The sequence below is a fragment of the Papilio xuthus genome, unplaced genomic scaffold (genome assembly GCF_000836235.2).
Source record: "Papilio xuthus unplaced genomic scaffold, Pxut_1.1 DF828177.1, whole genome shotgun sequence".
In the NCBI taxonomy this organism is placed as follows: domain Eukaryota; kingdom Metazoa; phylum Arthropoda; class Insecta; order Lepidoptera; family Papilionidae; genus Papilio; species Papilio xuthus.
The window spans coordinates 4,662,762-4,688,876 of record NW_013530472.1 but is presented as its reverse complement, the minus strand read 5'-3'; the positions used below and the strand labels follow the sequence as shown (position 1 = coordinate 4,688,876).

General features: G+C 34.4%; 3 protein-coding genes across 9 annotated transcripts; 1 reads left to right on the top strand and 2 right to left on the bottom strand.

Annotated features, from left to right (window-relative positions):
• Positions 1 to 778: 778 nt before the first annotated feature.
• Positions 779 to 4,372, bottom strand: LOC106113708 (uncharacterized). Of its 2 annotated transcripts, none has more exons than XM_013306568.1 (5): positions 4,298 to 4,372; positions 3,195 to 3,299; positions 2,634 to 2,816; positions 1,971 to 2,100; positions 779 to 977 (listed from the first exon to the last, which is right to left on the bottom strand). In XM_013306568.1, the coding sequence occupies exons 2-5, from the start codon at positions 3,267 to 3,269 to the stop codon at positions 862 to 864; spliced, it is 504 nt and encodes a 167-aa protein (XP_013162022.1). In that variant the 5' UTR covers positions 3,270 to 3,299; positions 4,298 to 4,372; the 3' UTR covers positions 779 to 861. The 2 variants fall into 2 exon arrangements, with proteins under 2 accessions (XP_013162022.1, XP_013162023.1); XM_013306569.1 differs by lacking the exon at positions 4,298 to 4,372 and adding an exon at positions 3,382 to 3,472.
• A 2,718-nt stretch (positions 4,373 to 7,090) lies between these two features.
• Positions 7,091 to 25,924, top strand: LOC106113736 (indole-3-acetaldehyde oxidase). Of its 2 annotated transcripts, none has more exons than XM_013306623.1 (22): positions 7,091 to 7,109; positions 13,667 to 13,734; positions 13,873 to 14,042; positions 14,934 to 15,094; positions 15,447 to 15,588; positions 15,768 to 15,932; positions 16,489 to 16,546; positions 16,684 to 16,907; positions 17,012 to 17,114; positions 17,490 to 17,617; positions 17,747 to 18,031; positions 18,734 to 18,889; positions 20,241 to 20,363; positions 20,885 to 21,157; positions 21,528 to 21,748; positions 22,233 to 22,416; positions 22,548 to 22,743; positions 23,230 to 23,814; positions 24,035 to 24,216; positions 24,309 to 24,498; positions 24,995 to 25,108; positions 25,783 to 25,924. In XM_013306623.1, the coding sequence occupies exons 2-22, from the start codon at positions 13,689 to 13,691 to the stop codon at positions 25,851 to 25,853; spliced, it is 3,777 nt and encodes a 1,258-aa protein (XP_013162077.1). In that variant the 5' UTR covers positions 7,091 to 7,109; positions 13,667 to 13,688; the 3' UTR covers positions 25,854 to 25,924. The 2 variants fall into 2 exon arrangements, with proteins under 2 accessions (XP_013162077.1, XP_013162076.1); XM_013306622.1 differs by lacking the exon at positions 7,091 to 7,109 and adding an exon at positions 13,156 to 13,332.
• On the bottom strand, positions 9,977 to 12,950 carry LOC106113738 (myb/SANT-like DNA-binding domain-containing protein 3). Of its 5 annotated transcripts, none has more exons than XM_013306630.1 (7): positions 12,386 to 12,950; positions 12,100 to 12,330; positions 11,773 to 11,910; positions 11,451 to 11,568; positions 11,080 to 11,190; positions 10,566 to 10,708; positions 9,977 to 10,128 (listed from the first exon to the last, which is right to left on the bottom strand). In XM_013306630.1, the coding sequence occupies exons 2-7, from the start codon at positions 12,298 to 12,300 to the stop codon at positions 10,021 to 10,023; spliced, it is 819 nt and encodes a 272-aa protein (XP_013162084.1). In that variant the 5' UTR covers positions 12,301 to 12,330; positions 12,386 to 12,950; the 3' UTR covers positions 9,977 to 10,020. The 5 variants fall into 5 exon arrangements, with proteins under 5 accessions (XP_013162084.1, XP_013162085.1, XP_013162081.1 ...); XM_013306631.1 differs by having other exon boundaries at positions 12,100 to 12,318; positions 12,527 to 12,950; XM_013306627.1 differs by having other exon boundaries at positions 9,978 to 10,128; positions 12,100 to 12,318; positions 12,386 to 12,949.
• Positions 25,925 to 26,115: the final 191 nt, after the last annotated feature.

Below are 26,115 nucleotides of genomic sequence, written 5' to 3'. Positions count from 1 at the left end.
CTGTATGTTAATGCAAAAAATATATATTTCGTGAATAGGAAGTATTTGCGATGCTTATGATGAAAAAAAAAATTTTTGTCTGTCCACAAGGCGGCGCTTTTTACGTAATTTCCGTAATGGCGGGCCCGAACAAAAATTTTTGAGGTTATTTGACAGACGCCGTATCATAACTGTGATGGGAAAAATTACCAAGGATATTATTTAATAATATTACTTTAAATGTTACATTAAAATAGCGAAATGTATACATTTTTTGTATCCGTCCTCACAAATTTATGTCATAATATTTAAATCGTAAGTTATTTTATTTATTACGTAATGTTTCCTTTTTGCAATGTAAAAAAAACGTATAAGTTTTGTTAAAAAGTTGTTAAATATGTTAAATATGTATTAAATAAATGTTTTAATAAAATTAAAATACATTATTTTAAGTTATTTGAATAAGAGTTGACATAGTTTATTAAAATTTAATCTTCAAGTATATTTGAAAACTATTTTGTTATCGTAAAATTCTGATCGGAAAATAAACTAAACGAGTTAACTTTAATCTATTTGGGATAGAAGTTGCCGTTAAAATCTTATATATAAAATTTTCGTGTCACAATGTTAGTTACCATACTCCTCGGAAAAGACGACCGATTTTTATGAAATTTTATAAGCATATTCTGTAGGTTTAAGAATCGGCTACTATCTATTTCCCGCGTGGACGGAGTCGTGGGGACAGCTAGTATATTATAATAATTAAAAACAATCAACATTGTTGATAAAAAAGTAACAAGGCAAAGTTAATAAACTTTAACAAACTGACAATAGGTTAAAGGTGATGTTCTGAAACTGTCATTAAACAAAGAGTAAAAATAACTACTCTACAATCAGAAGTGCGTCGTCCATTTTGTCTTCCAAATCGAAACTGAAATCTCCTTTTTGTATGAGACCGTACACAGAGTACACTACAGTCAACCAGTAAAAGTAGAAAGCTGAAAAAATAAAACAAAAAATCTTTAGTAAAAAAATTCTAAACAACTTTTTATTACACTACTATTAGGAAGAAAATCCGACACTGTACCGGTGTATCGGCGCAACACTAGCCTTATTAAAATGTCAACATTTACTCTCCTCACTAATCAATCTGACACTTGACTCGGTAAAGAAAAGCGCGCCATTTTCTCTAATGATTCCAACTAATAATATCTAAAACTACATAGAAAGTTTAGCCAAATATAATGCTATCCAAACTTTATAGTTGCTCGCAATTTCGCTAGCCGTGTCAATTTTTAGCAACGTAGATACGTAAGGCGGACATTACCTACATATGTAGTAAATCAACGTGCGCAAGAAAAGCATCGCAGCAAACCAGCCGCCTTAAATCCGAAACCTTTGCATATCGTCAGTTTTTACTACTCTTGACACTTTAATGAGACGTCAATCTAGTTTAAATTGACTTCTAACATGTCCTAACCTATTACAAAGCGTCACTTTCGATAGAATCTTAGGATACTGCCATTTGCTATATTAAATAAAAGCTTTAGTACTTTTTTAGGAATAAATATTGTAAGAGAGCAACAGTGGTAGAGCCCGCTTTAACATCTTTGCACGAATTGTCCCGGCTCGCCCGGTGAAATACCACGACCACACAGAAGACAGGTGTCAAGTGGAAGCAATACCGCGTTTCGTCTGATGAATGTGCGTCCCGGAGGCCTTACTTAGTCCTCTTTCCCTTTCCACCCTTTTCTTTCTTAATAAGGAAAGGATGGGAAGTGGAAGTGGACTTTCCGGATGAGAGGATGCATGGGAAGGGAAAATATTTTCTTTCTGTGCATCCTCTTCTCCGTCGATTAAAGGTAGGCAACGCATATGCAATTACGTATGTCTATGGGCAACGGTCAATTCGCTATTTCAGCGATTTCAAGTGGCCGCTAGCTCGTTTGACACCTTATAATATAAAAAAAAATATTGTAAGAACAACTCACCAGTTATAAGGAAAGATGTCAACGATATGTACCAATAGTTATTTATCAAGAATAACAAAGATGCGAGCATCATCAACATAGTAATTAAAACACCAAAGGCGAAATAAGTCAGCACCAAACCAGGATAATACTGAAATTGACAATATATTTCATGTTACTTAAATTAATACATGTTTGTCTTCTTTTAATTACCGGAGACTACTCAGAGAAGGTTTGTAAAAGGACTGAAATTAGATCTAGGACACATCAGATGGTTTTTTTTCCACTTCACGTGTGTTATATGGTCGTGTTTCTAATGCGTACCATATTATTATTACAACTTTAATTGTTCTGAAAGCGCGTTAGTGGCTCAGAGGTTTAAGCATTTGACTTGCAATCTGCAGGTCCTAGGTTCGAATCCACCCATGTACCAATGTGTTATTTGGTGTGATTTTCGATTTACATATGTACATTTATCCGACGTTCTTACGGTAAAAGAAAACATTGTGATGCAACCTGCATATATCTGAGAAGAAATACATAGATATGTGTGAAGTGAACCCGCACTTGGCCAGCGTGGTTTTGACTATGGCCTTAGTCACCCTTAACAAAGGGTAGGCTCCGAGCCCCTCGGTGGGGACGTATAGTGAGCTGATGATAAATTGTTCTGTAAGATAATTTTACCTTAAATATTCCGATGATTAGAAGAATACTAAATAATGCAGCAATCATTGAGACAATTAGAACAGATACTAGTATTGCATTTATTGAAAAAACTTTAAACTTCATTGAAGCTATGGTCATTTCATTCCCTTCTTCTATCCCGAGTATAATACTTGATGTTATTACCAACACTGAGAATATTATCTGGAAAAAAAACTGACTATCGCATTTATCGAATGTTTTCGAGACCAAAATCCCCGTAAAAACCATATTTTTATCTCTGTTTTATCAAATATAAGACATAGATGACGATATGTTTCATACAGTAATTTTGGTCTTAAAAAACAACGGTTATATTCGTATAAAAGTTACTAAAGGAGTAACTTGAATTAGATTTAGTTGGACAAATAAACAAAAAAAGGATTCCAAATCCTATCTCTGACAAAACTTATTTTGTAAAACCTTTTTGTACATTACTATTAACTGTCATTGTTAATTTTTAACGATTTAATTGTTATGTTTGCGTTCGAAAAAACGTAATTTAGTAATAGTTAAAACGTTAATATTTAACAAACAACTTACAAGACTGCCAATCCCAAAAGCGACGACACCAAATTTGATAGGTACACAAAAGCAACATTTCATTGAGGTGTGCATCGTTCTGATTTCACAATTTCGTTGTTAACACTGTAAGGAATTAATTATAATATAATTTATTATATATATATAAAAATACATTTGTCTGTATTTTTTCAACAAAAACTGTTACCGTTGTTTTGTGGTAAAACTTTCTAAAAGATATTCCTTTCTGTCCAAAGGTTTTTAGTCTATTTTTTAAATTGAATTTAATGTTTTGTTACTTTTTGTTATTTAGATATTTCATTTAAGTTTCGTTTAATTAGTATTTGAAAATAATTCCATGCGACTATAAGTATCGGTAATACATAACTCAGTTCATATTTTTCCTCAAGCGATAAGCTCTATGTTAATTGGTAGTCATAAATATAATAAATACATAAATTATTTAATTAACTAGTAACTTGTGGTCAAATAAAAATCTGAAATAATAACAAAAACAAATTAGGCAATGTACCGTTATTTTTACTATTTTTATATCATAAGGTGGCAAACGAGCGAGCGGCCACCTGAAATCGCTGAAATAGCGAAGTGGCCGTTGCCCATAGACATACGCAATTACATATGCGTTGCCTACCTTTAATCGACGGAGGAGAGGATGCACAGAAAGAAAATATTTTCCCTTTCCATGCATCCTCTCATCCGGAAAGTCCATTTTCACTTCTCATCCTTGCCTTATAAAGAAAAGGGTGGGAAGGGAAAGAGGACTAAATTAGGCCTCCGGGACGCACACTCATCAGACTGCTCGCGGAATTGCTTCCACTTGACGTCTGTCTTCTGTGTGGTCGTGGTATTTCACCGGGCGAGCCGGGCCGATTCGTGCGAAGATGTTAAAGCGGGCTCTACCACTGTTGGAGGTACCATATTATAAGGATTACTTTTAGTGTATATTAGTTATTTGTAAGGATTGCATTACTAGATTCAACAGATAAATTTTACTAGTTTTGTTTATTTAAAGTTTTGGTGTTGTTTTTTATTGCCTTTCATTTAAATACGTTTTTAATTTGCTTTTGTTAAATGAGTAAATAAAATAATTTATCACTACTAACCGAATGTTTTCTTCTAACACCCGATTAAATATAATATATTGTTTTTTTAACTTTATAACACGTTCTATATTAAAGCGTCACAGGAAACTGAACTACACACGAATGTCGTCACAATAAATGTAAGTTAAGAACCAACCATAAACAATATAACTCTAGAGTACCTATGACAGGGAGGTAATCAACTCAATGTTCTCATAATTGAGTTGTTACGAGTTAAATCAATATTTTTAATACCAAATAGGATGATACCGTTTTAAAGTTAAACCAGACTGTAATTATTTACGTAGAAAAACTACTAATTTAAGTTATATGGACGTTTAAAGCACATAAAAACTTAATAGTTTTTTTTGCAAATAATATCTTAAGGCTTATAATGAGATAGTCTTCATAACATCACATACGGATATCACGGAGCTGTGGAATTTGTAAGATATAGCTGTTGCCCGCTGCGTCCGCGCAGAATTAAAAAAAAACTTAATTAGTAGCCTATGTGTTCTTTCAGACAATTCTACATCTAAGTCAAATTACAGCGAGACCCATGCAGTCTAAAGATACCTTCAAACAAACATCCAACCATCCAAACTTTCACATTTGTAATATTAGTAAGATGGGACCAACCCCTGACAAAATAATCAAGATTAATTAGGATTAGTTGAACTGAGTACGTCCCTGTGTCAAAAACTTTAAGCTTTCACAGTTCAATTCTTATCGCACTTACTGAGAAATCTTTTGAAGTGGCGAATGTTTGGGCTTGAGACGTATTTTGGTACTTAAGTATTATAATATTCAAACTTTATGACGCCTTGTGTGTTAGATGCCAAATGTCTAGATTTCATTTGACTCTAACCCCTTTAAATACAGACGAAAGTTGAATGTAGGCGACTATTACGATTTTTCAATTTTTTTCTGACAATGTTTAGAGGAAAGAGTGTATAAAGCATCCCTTTAAGTCAACTAAAAGGTCTCGTGAGATGCTGCGAGCCATTAAATTTGGATGTCACTATACAAGAAGGTAAGAATTCCGTTTAACTTTTCCGTTACAATGAATCAAGTGTTGGCTTGTTTAAACAATAGTTCAATTGTTATTATCATCATCATCAGCTCACTATACGTCCCCACCGAGGGGCTCGGAGCCTACCCTAAGTTAAGGGTGATTAGGCCATAGTCAACCACGCTGGCCAAGTGCGGGTTGGTTGACTTCACACATATCTTTGAATTTCTTCTCAGATATGTGCAGGTTGCATCAGGATGTTTTCCTTCACCGTAAGAACGTCGGATAAATGTACATATGTAAATCACAAATCGAAAAACACATTGGTACATGGCGGGATTCGAACCCAGGACCTGCAGATTGCAAGTCAAGTGCTTGGCCACTGAGCCACCGACGCTCTTGTTATTATAATTCTTACTTATTATTAGCGAGAGTGAAAGGGACAGTGATATATTTCTCGCTTAACCAGATTCTACTGTATCCAGCTTTTGCCCGAGACTCCGTTCGCGCGGAATTAAAAAACTCAATCTTGTCTATGCCAAATTTCATCGACATTCCTTGAGCCGTTCTGGAGACACCTTTTTTACAGAGGGGGAATACTTTATGTATACTCCGCGCCCCGGGGACGCAGTAGTTATGTGGCATTCTCTTCCGGCATACCCACTAAACCCCTCTGTTCCTTTTACGCGTCATGGCGAGACCTTGGGCACGATTGCGCTTTCGTCTGCGACTTTGCGTGCGTTCTGGAGACACCTTCTGACAAACATCCATCCGTCTAAACTTTCGCATTTATAATATTGTTAAGATTAGTAAGAAGTAAGATATACTTGAACAAAACATATAATCCCTTAAAATATCAATATTATGGTATCCGGTTCTAGCAGTGGAATTTTGTTTACATATGTAACTATGTATATTAAAATATATGAAGTTTAAATCGATTATTATTAACTTATCTCGATTAATTAATCATAAAAGATTTAGAAATAGATTGTATAAAAAATACAAATCCGTTTTAAATTACGTAAAATTATCGAATATAAACTTTATCATCGCGCAAAACATTATTGTCAATCTGTTTGTCTTATGATATAAAAGCTAATGACCTCAAGTGTAAGACCAGTTCCAGTGTTGCCATTATAAAAAAAATATCCACAATTTTAAGACAATCTAGCTAATCAAGTTCCAGAATATTTATATGACGAAAACTAGATGTTCACCGCAACTCCGTTTGTACGGAATTAAAAAAACGAAATAAGTAGCCTGTGTTCCGGAGATATCTTCAAACAAACTTCCATCCATCTAAACATTCGCATTTATAATATAAGTAAGATTCCATTCAGGCGAAGACGCGGGCAACATGTAGTTAAAAAATAATTTTAACTTCCTCTCAAATCTTGAAATGTGTTCAATGAAAGTTGCCAGTATGCCTTTATTTAATAAAGTGTATAAAAATCTTTAATTCAACTCATAAAAAAAGATATAATACTATTTATTTGTTTTGATTTATTAGTACATCGAGGAGAATAGTGATTAGATTATGGCAACATTAACCAGGTAATTTTAATCTAAATGATTCAACACAACGACAACATCACAGCTATATTCAATTCAGTGAGCACAGGCCACAACGAACGTTACGATATTACAAATTTGTCGCGATTTAAAATTCGACCAATGGTCATTGACCGAAACGCAACACCACTAAATTGTTTTAGTTGATTTTTGACAAGCAAAAGTGTTTTTTAACGTTAACGTTTAGATTCAAATTGTGTCGGTTTTTTATATTATTATTATTATTATTATTATTGAAATACTTCGGTAAGTACGAAGCTAATTATAATTTATTTATTTGTAAATTTATGCTTTTTCCAGACGTTGTTTGTGATATTATTCGTTAATGTAAATATTTATTAATTTATGTAAAATGTCTTTTGGTTTATTAAGTTGACGCGCAATTAATATCAGCACATAATAACGGCCTTATTTAATTCATTTTAATGATAATTATAATGATTGTCTTTCCTAAGTGTGGAATATTTTTAAGAATATGAATTAAATTTAACGGTTTATTTTTCGGTTGACTTTGTTGAGGTATGATAACATTTAAAACTATAGTAAAATATGTATTTTTTTTAATTTTAAATTAAAATTTAATATAAATATTTCCTTTGGATAAATCGCAATATTTTTTATTCGACTAATAAAGTATTTTTTTAGCCGTATTGATAGAAAACTTTGGGTTTCTACTGGGGTAACAAATAATGTTTTTTTTAAATAGAAAGAGACGCAAGACAATGTTTTTGTTATAAAATGCATGCGTGTAATATCCGACCCATTGTGACCTTTAGCCAAAACGGATGGATTATTAAGTGGGAAGGTCATTCGAAGTAAACTAAGCGTAAGTTTCCATTATCGAAATACAAGTTTAAAAACATGTTAACTTTACATTATCTTTGGTTAACAAAGATAACTATGTTCTTAATGTTTGTGGAGAATTGAAGTCGGGTTTTGTTGTTTATTAAATAGCGTTTCTATTATCAAATGTCATTGAAAGATCATTTCACTTGTTAAGTCGGTGATTGACCGTGATATGCAATCAACACTTCACAGCTCAATTACGATCTTCCGCTCACGAAATTGAAACAGATTGGCAATAGACAAAATAATAACACGGTAATATAAACTAACTACCAAAACGGCTACTCACGTATCAATCTTGGGTCGGCAACGACAAGTTTTGAGAGCCTATCGGGGCCCTTCTTCAGGGCAGATAGGGACGTAAAATAGTCACTAAAGGGACTTAGAGTTATCAAGAGAGCACCAAAATATTCGACGAGATTATATAAAATCTTTAAATATGTGGCAGTAAGTTTGAAATCCGCCTTTAAAATTTTAAAAGACGATTGTCTTATTTTTGTACTAAGAGCCCCTTAACTAGTCATAAAGTGACACATTAAAAAATGTTTTTTATGTTTCTTTTTTTGTTAGTCGGGAATCCAGTGTTAATTGCGTACCTGTAAGTCTTTTGCTGTTATTATTTTTTTATTTAAATAGCGTTATCTTAAAGCTTGTACGCATACAGGCCCTATTTGAAATGTCTAAGGCAATGTAGTAAACCGTTATCTAACGGTATTTGCTAGCATATCCAATGTTAACTGCATTCTATGTTTTCTTCCTGAATATAAATATTTATGCAAAAGTTTTACATTGAATTTCCACTGTCTAAACACATGTATAAAACATATTGTTTCTATTTTATATCAATCTGCAATCTCAAATACGTTGCGTCCCTTTTCGGGCGCACAAACGGCTATTTCCCAATCTTTGCGCCTCCTCCCCAACCAAATCCACTTCCCCTTCATATCCTTTCCTTGTACGAAAAAGGTGGGAAGGAAAAAAGTACTAAAACCATGGCTCCGCACGTACACAATATAAGCAATTATGTAAATAAGTACACATATTAAAGCAAATACTAGTCAAACAAGATTGAAGATCAAGGTCGATGTTGCATTTACTTTTTTTTACATCGCACAAAAAATTTATCATTCAGATATTTATTTTGGAAGATAGGCCAAGATTCCACTAATCGACTAGCTGTACTCGATTGCTATCTGTGTTAATCGCGGTAGCGCCAGTGGAAATGGTACTATATTGATTATAGTTGCGACTGATTTTTCTATCTTACATAAATGTGAATGTTTGGATGGATGTTAGAAGGTATCTCCAGAACGGCTCAACGGATCTCGGTGAAATTTGGCATACAGATAAACAAAGTCTGGAACACATAGGCATATTTTATTTTTGTATAAAATTGTTTTTCTTTTTCGCAAAACTTACCTTTTTCTCAGTAAATAATGTTACTACTTTACAGATAGTTTTGAGGTTAGTAAATATAATGGTTAACTAAGTCAAATAATACACCAAAGTTATTTGATTATTGTTTTATTTGATGCGTATTTTTATAAAATTTGATAACAATCAGGTAGGACTTTGCTATATATTTACGAATACAAAATATGTAGATAAAATAAAAACAGCTGCCAAAGCAAAACGAACCAATCTGGCGCGTTAAAAAACAAACAGCCAAGAATTTGTTACGTATATTTACGTAATAAAAAAAAACAATGTAACAATAAAAAAGAGGTCACTAAGTAATCTAATTATGAAAAATTATATTTAATCCGTGCAGTAAATTAAAAAAAAAACTACTGATAATTTTTTACATGAAAAATAGTTTTGTATCCTTTTTTATATAATCTGTTTCAAATTTCAAGGTCATCTGTTCGCGTTTATTTTGCAATAGGACTAGGGGTTATTAAAACACAGTGGAAATTCTCTTTTAACACTTTTTCTTAACAAAAAAATATAAAAATGTCAAAACAATCTTATTTTTGTAGAGACAAGACTATAAAATATTGCTTTATTACTTGGCATTTTATTTATGATAACATTACTGAAAAAAAAAAATAGTCAAAATAAAAACTATTAGTGAGAAATCAACGATTAATGATTTTGCAGAAAAAAAATGTATAAATTTTATTTAATATAATTAAAATTTACAAAGTCAATAATCTTACATAAAATGTATTTTACAACCTAATTATGTCTATAAAATTAAATGCGTATATTATTAATAATAAATATTATTTCACCTTATTTTTAATCATAAAATCTTTACTTATTTTATTAAAGGAGTATTTATTAAAAAAAATATATAAATAACATATAACTAGTAACTATTATGTTGTTCTACACTTTTTTTTAATTGTAAAAGCTTAACTTGTGCCATTTCTTCTTCTATTAATGCAGTTCTTTGTTTTATTTGTTCTGTTTCTAGCTGTAAATTAAAAATATTTACATAAATACCTAAATTTGTCAAACATTAGTTGAATCGGGATAAACGAGAAGACGGGTTTAAAACGTTTCGCACTCTTGCTCATCTAGATTCGATGGTAATTGTTTTATGTTATTTCATATAACCATAGAAATTTGAAAAGAATTTTTTTTGGGTATACTTTACAATTTTTTTTTATTAATTTAAGATGCCAAAATTAATAAAATACACAAAATGATGGTCTTACGACTTTCGAGAATTAACGTTCTACAAAAAACCCAATGACACTCAAAGATAGAATACCAATTGAATAACACCTCAATCAAAATCATCATACAAACACACACATGTAACAGATAAAAAACATTACCATCCTGCGTCAGTTAGGTAATAAAACAATTTAAATGCAAAAACAAATACTGAATATAATGATTACTTACCTGTACTTTTAATAATTCCAGTTCCAATTTCTTCTTACGTTCTAAATATCTTACTCTTAGTATACTTTCTCTTCGCATGTAGTCCAACGGTCTGTAACCTTGATTGACATAAGGTGTCCGAGAATATCCTTTATCAATTTGATCTGAAATATAAGGAAAATATCTATCTATGAACTCAATCAAACTTTGTAATCTTCTGAGTAACGAGAATATTTGTGCTTTAAAAAAGTAAAAAAAGAATTGATTAATTTTTAAAAACTTTTTGATCCCGCTACATGCTAGATTCAGCTAGTTCAAGCTGTCGCCAGCTACTCCGTTCGCTTGGAATTAAAAAAAACATAATTTGCCTATGTTTTTTTTCCAGACTATGTTCTATATGTATGCCAAATTTCATCAACATCCGTTCAGCCGTTCCAGAGATACCTTCAAACATTCATCCATCCATCCAAACATTTGCATTTATAATATTAGTAAGTAAGACAAAGTTAATTAAAATGTACTTGATATTTTGTACCATTACAATCTTGAGATGGTCCAGCAATGTCTGCATCTTCTCTTTGTGTACTTGTGTCATTTTCAATTGGTTCCGGTTCCATGCATACCTCAACTTCTAAAAAAGGCGACACTATTTATTATTTTAAAAAAAACAATAAAAATTTATTAACTGTACCCCTGTGTTACTCAGGGGAAGAATCATCAGCTCACTAAACATCCCCACTGAGGGGCTCGGAGCCTACCAAAGTTAGGGATGTCTAGGTCATTATCAACCACACTGGCTAAGTGCGGGTTGACTTCACTCATAGCTTTGAATTTCTTTTCAAATTATATACAATGTTTTCCTTCACTATAAGAATGTGAGATACAAATACATATAAAAATACATACTTATAGGGTCCATTACACGTGGAGGGTCTGGTTCTGGGCTATTTGGTTCTACTGAGTCTAATATTGCACTGTCGCTATCAAAATCATTCTCTAGTTCAGGTAACATCATGGAAGAGTCCTAGGAAATTAAAGATATATTATTATTTTGGTTAGATAAGACGTAGGTGTCTTTTTCTTAAGAGAAGAAGAAACTACCCTCATGATAACTTAGTAAAGTTGAACCTGGATAAGAAAGTCTGAGGGATCATAGTACTTTTCTTGCTTATAGAGGTTTCTTGCTTATCCAGGTTTGACTGTATAAATCAATTATCTTAAATGTTACCTCATCACTCAGATTTAATAAAGCTTCATGTTGTAATGGTGAAGCAGGATGGCCTCCAGTTTGAAGTAAATTGGCTCGTTCTTTGCGCGTAAATGCCTTCATATTCTCCCATGCCCTTTTTAATGTAAGGGTTTCGCGCTGCAGTTAACAAAGTGAAGATATATGTAAGAAAATCAATTATACAAGTGCATATAATTGTGAGTTTCCACTGCAAAAACATTGGTCAAAAACAATTATGTCATTCTTCATGAAAATAGTCAGAGAATGTGTTTTGTATGATGTTTCTGGAGTGAAAACGCGTAGTTACAGAATATAATACATACAAACCTTATGTACATTGGCATTGCTGTTAAATTCTTGTGTGATTAAATTCCAAGCCGCCTGTTTTTTGCTAACTGTTTTAGCATCGGTAAATTTTGTTTGAACAATTGGACGTCTCTTTACCAAATGTGCCAATAAGGCTTTTTCGTCGGCAGTAAAATTAGGTACTCGTTTCCGCGCTTTTGTTTGTTGTTGTTGATCCTGCATTGTAACTTGACCGGCGTCCTAAACCGAAATCTTTAATGAAATGAATGATTACTCAAACAACTACATACAACTATATCGTAATTACCATTGTAAACATTACAAAGTATAAGAATTACATATAATTTTGCATTAATGCCTAACTTATCAACTTTACCGGCACCGATAAAAACAATATCTCTATCGCATTCAAAACGAACGCCTAAACTTTTTTAACTTGTAAACATACAAACGTCACTTTCCAAATCCAAACATGGCGGCCATCACACTAACACCTCTCGTTCGGAAATGTAATTTTGTGGGTAATAAAAAATGTTATATAAATGTGAAACAATATGTCGAATGAGAAAGTGTGGTTTTGTCATTGTTTTTATAAAACTACACCTTAACATTTTAGACGAAACTGTAAAATTGGAATAAAAATTGTTATTTAAGTTTTACAGCAAAGCACACTAGCGCCACCGCGGAACAGCAGGAAGACTTATACGAGCAGGAATAATCAACCAGGAGATTACTCATTTACAATAATTTATTGTTTACTAAGCGGTCCGTCGAAATCTTTGCCGCAATAAAGATAAATAACATGTATAAATATAACTACTTTATCTGTATCTTTTATCAAAGAGCATCTAGAAGCTTGACCTAAATGTATCAAACTTTAATCTTACTTCTTATTAATATTATAAATGCGAATGTTTAGATAGATGGATGGACGTTTGTTTGAAGATATCTTTAGAACGGCTGAACAGATCACGATGAAATTTGGCATACATAGAGAATAGTCTAGTAAAACACATAGGCTACTAATTATTTTTTTAAAATATTTTTACTGACAAAGTTGCGGGCAACGGCTTGTATATATATTATCAAGTTGAATATAGATATTATATCTGATTCGACAGTGTTTTTCAGCCAGTCTATATAATGTTTACTCCGCGCAATTTACAACGACCTTGTGCCGTGTAATTATTTCTAAGTAAATTATAATCTGTGTACTTCAAATTATTTTACATTTACCTCCTGTTTTAACTGATGGTTTGTTAATTACAATTATTTGTTGATTAAATAAGATCTTTAAAAACATAAACATAGAGTTGGTATTCACAAATACAAGTTGTTACGCTTTATAATTATCTGCTATTGTGTTGACGAGACATTATATTATTTTACTTCATTATTGTTTTTAATAGATTGGCGTTATATCAAATTTTTATTTATTGTTCAAGTTATTAACTGAGTAGCCGTGGGTTTCTTAGACCGAAATCCCTGCATAAAACATATCATCATCCTAGTAATTTGCTAAAAACTTGAAAAAAAAGAGAATTTTGTTCTCAGAAACCCACGGTTACATATTTTATTTATTTTTAAGGTACTGAAAACATACCGAAGCGATGGATAAAATTTATTTCTTTGTAAATGGCCAGCGATATACATCCAGTAAGTATTTAATTTCAAATTCGGAACATAAAAAAATAACCATAACAATTTAAATATCGAATCTTTACAAAATTTTTATCTTAGTATGTCAGTGGAGCCTTACTGTAGATTTTTTCTCTAACGGTTTTACTATTTCAGATGGATCGGATGTAGACGAATCGACGTCATTGAATGATTATCTCCGAAATACCCTGGGTCTGTTCGGTACTAAGTCGATGTGCAACGAAGGAGGATGTGGTGCTTGCGTTGTCTCCGTAGCACAGTACAACCCTGTTACTAAAGCGAAGGACGTGTTTGCTGTTAACTCTGTAAGTGCTTCAGAAAACTGCTTGTAAATAGGACATTTTACTGTACACAGTGTGTTAAAGAGTCGAACCTTGCTCTGTTTATATAGATAAATTAAAAAAATCTAATCTAAAAAACATTGACTCTAAATCGGGTTGTCTGCGTACTACGTTTCTGAATATTAACTCGCCCTGTCATAACCTGACACGCTTAAGTGCACTAAAAACGCGGCTCTATATGGATCATTCAAAGTGTAGTACAATTATTAAACTGATATAAAAACGGCTAAACACTCACGATAGGGGGCCCTTCCGCGACGGGCCGCGTCCGCGAAATAATACCAGTACCACTCATCCTGATGAAGGGCACTCTATGGGCTCGAAACTAGTCGGTGCCGCCACCGGACGAATAAACGTGAGTGTTTAGCCATTTTTATATCCGTTTATTATAATGTCTCGCGAAAGTTTGAATAATTTGTAGTACAATTACTTAGAAGTGCAAGCTTCCTCCTTTATGTTTAACTGTTACGCTCGATTTAACCCCAAAATTCCCGCTTAGCCTCACCTACTAGAGAAATGCCATATCAAACTACGCAAATGTCACAATCCTTAACCACAGATTATGCAATAGCCAACAGTAATCTTATATAAAAAATTCTCGTGTCACAATTTTCGTTCCCATACACCTCCGAAACGGCTTGACCGATTTTCATGAAATTTTGTGAGCATATTGAGTAGGTCTGAAAATCGGCCAACATCTATTTTTAATCCCGCGCAGACAGAGTCGCGGGCGACAGCTAGTATTATATAAGCCAGTCTTCATAACGAATGTACCAAATAAAACGTTAAACATAACTATAAAGTGTTGATGATTTAGAGTAGCCATTTTTATCATAGGCATTTATTAATTTACAGTGTTTAGTACACATCTTATCATGTCATACGTGGGAAATAACAACAATAGAAGGATTGGGGAACCAGAGAGTTGGTTACCACCCTCTTCAGAGCAGGCTGGCGATGTTCAATGGCACACAATGCGGGTACTGCACGCCTGGCTTAATAATGAATATGTACAGGTAAGGGATTAGTCTTAATAATATTATAAATGCGAATGTTTAGATGGATGGATGTTTGAAATTATCTCCAGAAAGGCTTAACGGATCTCGATGTAATTTGACATACATAGACACAGTTTAGAAGAACACGTAGGCTGATAACTATTTTTTTTTTAATTCCGTGTGAACGGAATCGGATGACAGCCTGTTTGTCATAGATTAAAAAAAATATAGGACCTTTTTACATGGTGCATATTCTATTGTTATCTCTGTTTTGTCAAAGATAAAGACAAGGATGACGATATTGTTCAGAGATTCTGGTCGGGAACGAATTGTTATTATTTCCTATAGTAAACAATAAATCTTCTTTCAGTTTATACAAGAGTTCAAGTAAAAAGTTGACAACACAAGAAATAGAACGTTCATTCGGTAGCAATATTTGTCGATGTACAGGATACAGACCTATTCTGGACTCGTTTAAAAGTTTCGCAAACGATACAGATCCCCAAATACAAGTGAGTATTAGTGTTAATTGTAACTTACAAAAATATAGCTATCCCTCTCTTTCTATTTGGAGTAAAACAGAGATAGCATGATATAGTCTCAGTAATGCGTCTCAGGATCTCAATATCATTCAACACATCAAAAATACCAACTCTATTGAGTTATTAATGTTTATTGTTTTTTTTTCTAGGACTTGGAAGATCTAGATCAAATGAAATGCTTAAAACCATATCAAAATGACTGCAATTTATTAGACGAGGAGTGGTGTGTTATTGAGAAAACAAAGAAATTACAACTGGAAGGTTCAAAACCTAATCGTTGGTACAAAGCGTTTACACTGCAAGATGTGTTTAAGGTAACTTCGAATAACATTCACACTTCTTACTAATATTATAAATGCGAATGTTTAGATGGATGGATGTTTGATTAAAGATATTTCAAGAACGGCTGCATGGATCGCGCTAAAATTTGACGTATATGTACGCTACCATAATTATGTCTATAGATAAAAAAGTCGTGTTAGTTACACTATTTACAACTCAAGAACGGCTTTACCGATATGATTGAAAATTGGTGAGGAGGTAGCTTAGAGCCAGGAGACGGACATGGGATACTATTAATTCATTTTTTTTAAATATTTTTTTTTCGAATTTATGCCTGGAAGAGCTGCTTTTTATTTAATTTTTTTATATATTCACGCGGACGGACTCGCGGGCGACAGCTAGTATATTATAAAAATGTACATAATGTACATTACATCTGATTATTATTCTCATACTCACAAGAAGTTTTTGTTGAATAAAACGCTAGCGAATATATTCAATTTTATCAATTAATTTTATACCACAAAAACAACTTTATTATAGCTTAATTTCATTAAAATTATCTTTTTTTGTTGTTTTCATAATTAGATTTTAGCTAAGGAAGGAGTTGACAGCTACCGTCTTGTCGCTGGCAACACTGGTAAAGGTAAGTCAGCCAAAAGCAAATAAAATTTTATATTTGTTTTTTTTTTAACAGTATATTTTGTAGAAATAAAAAATTCTAATTAAACACCAATGTTTAAGAATAGTTTCGTAGTACCTTATTGTTAATATTTTTTTTAGGAGTGTATCCAATTAAGGAAGAGCCCCGAGTCCATATAGATATATCGTCCATTGAGGGTCTAAAAGATGCAACGAGGTCCGTGAACCTTGTTCTCGGAGGAGGGATGTCGTTAACAGAAATGATGCGAGTTTTTAAAGTTCACGCTAAATATAACGAAGACTTTCAATATTTGGAACATTTTTATGAACATTTAGAGTTAGTCGCCCATATACCTGTTAGAAATGTACGTAGGTATTATAAAAAAAATAATAAAAAAATAATGAAACCTTTTTGATACAACTTTTTAACATTTGTAAAAAAAAATTGTCGTTCTTTTTTTGATTTTAGATTGGCACTATTGGTGGTAATTTGGCGCTAAAAAATGCACACAATGAATTTCCATCTGACATATTTTTATTGCTACAAACTGTTGAAGCCATGGTGGCTGTTGGTAATATACATTACGTCATTTAAACTTATGGATATTAATTTATAAGTTTAATAATAGCATCATCAGGTCACTATATCCCCACCGAGGGGCTCGGAGCCTACCCTAAGTTAAGGGTGATTAGGACATAGTCAACCACGCTGGCCAAGTGCGGATTGACTTCACACATATCTTTGAATTTCTTCTCAGATATGTGCAGGTTGCACACGATGTTTTCCTTCACCGTAAGAACGTCGGATAAATGTACATATGTAAATCACAAATCGAAAAACACATTGGTACATGGCGGGATTCGAACCCAGGACAAGGTCAAGTGCTTAACCCCTGAGCCATCGACGCTCTTCTTTTCCAGTTTAATAATATCTTTTAATATTTCAGTCGACAACAATCTTCATAAAACCGATGTATCAATGTCGGACTTCCTCAAACTGGATCTACGGAACAAATTGATAGTTGACGTTAAATTACCACCTCTGTCTTCAAACGATATTATAAGAACATACAAGGTAATAAACACATATTTGAGTTTCATCACTGTTGGAGGCTACATAACGATGTTTGCTTTCACCTTTTATTATATAGAACCTTTTTGTAACTATATTTTTAAGCTTAAAAATTATGACATGTAACCACAGATAATGCCGCGCGCGCAAAATGCTCATGCAATAGTAAACGCGGGCTTTTTATTTCAACTGAGCTCTTCTAACGTGACGTCATGCTGTCTCGTATTCGGCAATATAAGTCCGGATTTCATAAGAGCGAAAGAGACAGAACGTCTTTTAAAAGGACTGGACCTTTATAAAGACGAATCTTTGCAAAAAGCCTTAGCGAAATTGAGCCAAGAAATTGTACCAAAGGAATTTCCAACAGAACCGTCACCGCATTGCAGGAAAGCAATTGCGTTAGGATTATTTTATAAGGTAGGAAATAATTTAATTTCAACTCACAATAATGTAACAGAATTTACGTGAAAAATGCCCAACGACTAAAAAAAAATGTGTACCATCGACAAAGTTCTACTATTTCTTCTTCTAGTGCCTCTTCAGTCTTGAAGGTTGGCCGCTAATTTGGAATATTTGGTTCTGTCAAGTGCAAGGCGAAACAGTTTCTACGCTGACCTAATCCCTGTCCACTCCCTAATATTACGTAGCCACGACTTTTTCCTACGTCCAGCGCGTCTCTTACCTTCAATCTTGCCCATAATTATCAGCTGAAGTAACTTATACCTGTCAAAAGTTCTACAGATAACATAAAAAAAACTTATAAGCGTTAATTAACCCTTAGTAGCCTAGAGTTTCAATTTTGATACCAATCTTTTAAACCGAATGTTCACATTACTATTAGTTTTTTTTATAGGTTGGCTGTACCTATTTTACTGTTGTATAATATTCTTTCCAACAAAATTAAAAAAAAATCATTATTGTTTTATTTTATCAAGCAAACACAGTCATATTAAAAATTAATCACTTTCGTATGTAAATCAGGCTACTAAGGGTTAAGTGAATACTAACAATTACTAAGAAGACATGAAAGAAGAAAATGTGTTTTACTGACCTTACGAAAGAACACGATAATAGAATCTTAAACAGTTTACATATTTAACATTTTTTAGTTGTTTCCAGGCCATTTTATCACAAGCTCCATCTGTAAACCCTCGATTTAAATCAGGAGGCAGTCTACTCAACCGACCTGTCTCCAGTGGTACACAGACTTTTGACACTGACAAATCTATTTGGCCACTAAACCAGCCTGTGCAGAAGTTAGAAGGATTAACACAAGTACGTATTATTATTATTATTATTTATATCAAAAGCTGGCAATCGAGCGAGCGGCCACCTGAAATCGCTGAAATAGCGAAGTGACCGTTGCCCATAGACATACGCAATTGCATATGCGTTGCCTACCTTTAATCAACGGAGGAGAGGATGCACAGAAAGAAAATATCTTCCCTTCCCATGCATCCTCTCATCCGTAAAGTCCACTTCCATTTCCCATCCTTTCCTTATAAAGAAAAGGATGGGAAGGGAAAGAGGACTAAATTAGTCCTCCGTGACGCACACTCATCAGACTGCTCGCGGAATTGCTTCCACTTGACGCCTGTCTTCTGTATGGTTGTGGTATTTCACCGGGCGAGCCGGGACAATTCGTGCGAAGATGTTAAAGCGGGCTCTACCACTGTTTGTTGTAGTTGCTGTTGTCTAACATTATGTAGCTATTTTAGCTATGAATCTTTTTTTGTGTCGAAGGTGAGAGAGGGGGGTGTTGCCGATAGATACGGAACCTTTTTAGACGTTTTTTACTCATAATTTTTATATTTTTGTATTTGGAACTTAATATGTTTTATTCTTCTTTTTTTGTCTCTAGTTATCAGCTTTAATTAGCTTCTAACAGTGCCGATCTTTTCATTTAATTATTCAATTTTATATTTTCATTTTGCCTTTTTATTTTATTATATAAATTCCAAAATGTATCTTAATCCAACCGCTATTTCCATCCTCATATTTTCCGTCGTCTTTAGGGAGGAATCTATATACATTGCCTTTTGAGGGAAAGATAGGCTTATTTAAGAGATGCTTAGTAAAATTACTTAGGTGACCATCTTAATTCGACTGGAGATTAATTCTAGTAGACGGAGATTCAATGCTATGTTAAAAGTAACAAAATATTATTAAATCTTTAAATGAAACATGCAAAATATTCGGTAAATGTCAATAAGCTATTAAGCGTCAATAGCCTAATGGTTAAGGGTACGGATTTCCGATCACGAGGTCGGGGATTCGAATCCCGCCATTCGACTATTGTCGTAAACCATATCCTAGCACAAGCCTAGAGCTTAGTTGGAATGGTAAAAAAATATTAGTAAATTTACAAAAAACATCTGCTAATATTAAAAAAAAGGAGGAACTAAGTTCTCTTAACTCTTGAAAATATTATAAATGCGAATGTTTGGATGGATGTTTGTTAGAAGGTATCTCTAGATCTCGCTGAAATTTGGCATAATAGAACATAGTCTGAAAGAACACATAGGCTATTAAGTTTTTTTTAATTGTACGTGGACGGAGTCAAATACTATTTTGTAGATAAATTACTAAAACAATTCAATGTGGATTACGAAGTTTTGTTCTTCAGTGTTCAGGTGAGGTTCGTTATTCCTGTGACATGAGGTATTCACAGCGCGATGTTCATGTCGCCTTCGTGTTGGCTACAGAAGCTGTTGCTGATATTAAGAATATTAATGCTACTGACGCTCTGGTAAGAATAAACTCAACTCTTTATCCTATTCATCATATCATGATCATAGAATCCTTTAAATCCATACATTTTTCTCTAAGAAACATACATACACCCACGAACATATACATCCACTCGTACATACATAAACACGCACAAATATTTACATGCAATATTAAGCTATTTTAATTATAAATTTCTTTTTTTTTGTAATTCTTAAGTAAGGCAAGCAATTTCACAATGTTACTAACCTTTTACTTAAACTATAGCACTAAGACGAAAGAGTCCTGGCTTCTATAATACGGGTCTAGAAACTAGTTTAGGAACCAGACGTACTATTACTATGTAATTTTATCATAATTTTGTTGCCTAAATAAATAAATAGATCACATATCATATACTTGAGACGGGCCTTGCAGTTATGTCCAGGAGTAGAGGCTTAGTAATTTTGTGAAAATTGAGTTTATATTGACGTTCATCTTTTTTGATTTATTTTTCTACGTTCTGTAATTGAAGAGTAATGATTCTATGTCGATTTCCAGAAAGTTCCAGGTGTGATAGCATTCTTCTCAGCTAAAGATATTCCAGGGAAGAACAGCTTTACACCCCTAGATGTTCCCTGGCAGGATGTGGTGGAGGAGATCCTTGCCTCCAAAAGAGTGTCTTACTATGGTCAGCCTATCGGCCTGATTGTGGCTGGGAACCAAAAGCTAGCTATCAAAGCTGCTGAGCTGGTTCAAGTCAAGTATAAGAAGATAGCTGACCCAGTACTGACTATTTCTGATGTCCTGGTAGCGCCCGATAAGGATAAAAGAGTATGTAATTTTTCAAGAAATCTTGTCAAATATGATTTTTTTTTTCGTGGATTTTCATTGCATTACACTCAGAGTTATATGGCCACTAAGGTCTACTCATAGTACAGATTTGGTGTGAAAATTCAACATAAGAGGAACATTTGAGTTTAAATTTTGGTAATTAGCATCACTTTTGAACAACGCTTGACAGTCGCTTAAGAGCGAGACAAACATATCAGTAATACGTTTGTCTCGCTCTGACACAGCACGCTCTGATTCTGATTTACTTCTAAATTAACCTTTTTTTTCAAACCAATAAAATCAGAGCCAAATATTAGCAACAAACATTTGAATCGTTATCCATACTAATAAGCAATTATAATTTACATAGCTACGTAAAGACGTGTCTACAAAAGCAAGTGATCGTGGTAAGGAGACCACACATGTTGTGAAAGGGGAGTTTACAATACCGGACCAGTATCACTACACAATGGAAACGCAAAGCTGCGCAGTTACCCCAACATCACGGGGACTGGAACTGCGCAGTGCTACTCAATGGATGGATCTCGTGCACGTCGCTGTAGCCAGGACGGTCAACTTGCCGCTAAACTGGTACATACATCTTTATGTTGTCCTGGTACTTTGTAATCGATTTAAAGATGGGCAATGTTTCTTTTGTAAGTTTGTTATATGTTAGAATTATTCCATAACTAGCTTTCGCCCGCGACTCCGTCTAATATGCCGTGTGCCAATCAAAATCCGTTTCGGAGATACTTTTAAGCAAACATCCATCCATCCATCCATCTATCTAAACATTAGCATTTATAATATTAGTAAGATGACGACAAGGATGTCACCGACCAATGATCTAGGCCAGATCTAGGGGGGGGGGGGGTCACCGGCCTCCCCTAGTGACGCCTTTGGACCTAATCTTGTTTGGTATAGTTTGATTCGTATTTTTTTATTTGTTTTATCATATATAGTTACAGTATGTTTGTAACATTTTGTCACACGTTACAATGTGATTGTAACATTATGCTAAATGTTACAATGTGTTATTGTCAAATTGTGTTACAAAGTCACATGGTATCATCAGTGTGGAGGTGTCAGTGCCGCGTCTGGGCGGGGGGTACGGTGGGAAGGGCTCGCGGTCTGCGCAGGTGGCATGCGCGTGCGCACTTGCTGCTCACCTGCTGCGTCGTCCCGCGCACCTCGTGATGCCTCTCACACACAACATGCACGCGATAGGCAAGCGTTCCGCCTGTCTATTTCAATACGAGGTAAAAAAACAGACATTTTTAATAGCTTTGGACTTTGTCGTACCTTTTTCCACCTAGCAATTTCTCTTCTTCCACTTTATAAAGACTTCTCAATTTTATTTTAGCAAGTTATTATATGTATTAATTTCCAGTTGGGAGTAAACGATGCTGGTGTGGTCCAGTATCTTAACATCACTTATTACTCTGACTGCGGTTGTTCGTACAACGACACCCAAACCTACTACCTAGCAGACAGCTTGAACAACTTGTATGATAGCAAGAGGTTTAATATCACAGGGTACAGTGTACTCACCGACAAGGCCTCTAACACTTGGTGCAGGGCTCCAGGTGAGTACGTCAGTTAGGTCAATTTAGCTTTGCTAAGGTCGTGTTACTTTGCAGGTTATGTCAAGGTTAATTTTGAGGTTACATGGATTAGAACAATGGATCTATATCATCATTAGCTCACTATATATCCCCACTAAGGGGCTCGGAGCTTGCCCTTAGTTAGAGGTGACTAGGCCATAGTCAAACACGCTGTACCAGTGCGGGTTGACTTCACACATATCTTTGAATCTCTTCGCAGTTATGTGCAGGTTGCATCACGATGTTTTTCTACACCGTCAGAACGTCAGATAAATGTACATATTTAAATCTAAAATAAAAAATGGTACATAGCGGGATTCGAACTTAGGACTTGCAGATCAAGTGCTAGTCAAGTGCTTTAACTGCTGAGTCACCGACGTTTTGAAGGATCTTTATGCTAAAAGAAAAAGTGTAAAAGATTACTGAACAGGTAAAAATGAGACGATCTGTTATCTCCTTATATTCCAGCAACAACAGAAGCAGCTGCAATCATGGAACACATAATGGAACGTATCGCACACGTAACTAAAAAAGACCCAATAGATGTCAGAATAGCAAATCTAGCACAAAAGAACGATCCACTCAAAGAAATGATAGCTACATTCAAAATGGAGATTAATTACGACGACAGAAAGTCTGAAATAGCTGAATATAATAAAAGAAATGCTTGGAAGAAACGTGCTTTGAAGTTATCCATCATGTCATTTAAGATAGAATATTCTGGAAACTATCCAGTGACGATATCAGTGTACCATGGTGATGGATCCGTGTTGATATCACATGGTGGCATAGAAATGGGACAAGGTATCAATACTAAAGTGGCACAAGTATGTGCATATGCTTTGGGTATACCTTTAGATAAGGTCCAGGTGAAAGGGGCAGATAGTTTCGTATCTCCAAACGCGATGGCCAGCAATGGCAGCATCACCAGTGAATGTGTTGCCTACGCGACGCTGAAGGCCTGCAAGGAACTACTGAAGAGATTGGAACCGGCAAAGAAAGGAATTAAAGAACCAACTTGGGAACAGATAGTTAAGAAATCTTATGATAATGGTAGGTACCAGGTGCTGCTAAATTGTACCTTAAATTATTTACTTCGTCTGTCCGCTAAGCCGCGTTTGTTTCGGATAATCTCCGGAACGGCTGTACCGATTTTGACGAGACTTTGACGGAAATGGAGCTAATGGACGCGCGCATGTTATAGGATATTTTTTTATTCTGCGCAGACAAAGTCTCGGGCTACCGCTAGTAATTTGGTGCTCTTTGTCTCTAGGTGTGAACCTGCAAACTAGTTCAATGACGTCACCGTTAGATTCTCTCCTCGGTTATGATGTTTACGGCGTGTGCTGTACAGAGGTCTGCCTGGACGTGCTGACAGGACAGCATCAGGTGTTGAGGGTCGATATCCTGGAGGATACAGGCCAGAGCATCAGTCCCAACGTGGATGTTGGACAGGTGAGTCAGCTTGCGGAAGACTCTGTGTACATCTTCCAGTGCAACTGTTGATGTCCTGATGAATGATTTTAAACCTTGTTATATATTATCAGATCGAAGGGGCATTCGTAATGGGTCTAGGTCTATGGACTTGTGAGAGGCTGCAGTACGCGAGGTCAGGTCGGCTGTTGACAGACCGTACGTGGACGTACAAGCCGCCCGGCGCTCTCGACATACCGATAGACTTTCGTATCAACTTTCGCAGGAATTCTACTAATAATGCTGGTGTATTGCGCTCTAAAGGTAACTTACAAATGTAGATACTTTTAGATATTACTAGTTAGAATCCTTTGGCGCGAATGAAGCTTTTATTATCTACAAATTCAAGTGTCAAAATTATTAGTGATGGGACATAAACGTCGACATTTTAGTAAGGCTAGTGTTGCGCCAGTATACCGGCACAGTGTCGGATTTTCTTCTTAACAATACTAAGACTTTTCCACTAGCAACTTATAATTATCAGGATTTTTATATTATAAGATGGCAACCCAGCATATGGCCACCTAAATTTGCTGAAATAGCGAAACACTGCCCATGGACATTTGTAATTGCAGCTGACTACCTTTAATCAATAGAGGAAAGGATGCACAGAACAATCCATCTATGTGTCCCCTCCTCCGTCAAATCAACCTCTCCTTTGTATAATTTCCTTGTAATGAAAGGGTGAGAAGGGAACATGTTAGTTTGGTTGAACGAGGAAAAATGTTTCTATAATTATGATTTTTTTATATAAATCCAGCGACAGGTGAGCCTGCGTTGGTGCTGGCTGTAGCTGTGACGTTGGCGCTGCACGAGGCTCTACTGGAGGGCAGGAAGGAGTTCGGATATGAAGATCATGATTGGCTACATGTTGGTATGTAACACAATTTCAACTTAAAAGAGATTACTGTTATTATTTAAAAATGTGCAAATTTGAAAAAAAAACTTTATTTATTTATTTATTTTAAGCTTTGTACACAGTTTAAAGTACATAAAGTAACAATACAGAAATACAGTGATGTACATGTGAGGTTAACTCTAAAAGAGTTCTCTTACAGCTAACCTTACGATACCGAGATGATATATATAGTGGGTAATAACTGTATGTGTACAAGTAAACATAAGTAAAATTTAATATAATCTTTTATACGCTTAACCCTTAGATGCAAATAAGGCAAGATGCGTTTCACGTTATTTTATTGAAGTCGTGCGGTATGTGTTTCCGAACGCACTTTGACGACCATAGATTATAAATATATTGAATGTCAAAAAATAAATTATGCAGTTTCGGCGGCAAATCTATTTTTTTGACATTTCTATTTAACGGTCGACTAAGTTTATAGAGTTAAGTATAAGAAGCGTCTCCGTAATTTTGTATTCATTGATATACGAGTGCTATTTATACCAGATTTTTTCATTATTTTTTATGTTATATATACCTAAATACCTACCAGGAAACATTTTTTCCAGGGCTCAATAAAATGCATTTAAGGGTTAATATAATTTTATTTATGGAAGTTAGTACTTATTTTAATTATTTTCTTGCAGATACACCTTACAGCATTGAAAACATAATGAAAGCGCTCGCTCACAAAATACAAAGCTTTAAACTTCAATAAAAATAATGATTTCATATGAATTAGACATTTTTAAGATTTTAATTTTTTATTTAATCATTTTATGTTTACGTTATTACATATTTTATACAATATTAAAAGTATGCGACTATTAAAATCCTTTTATTTTCCTTCATACTTACTGTAGCATTCGTTGCGCTATATTTGTCTCGTTCACGTACCGACACGTGTTGCCGGCTCAAAGGTCTGACATCGACTGACGTCCCCTCTCTCCGGCATGTACTTATGGCGTGTACGCACGAGA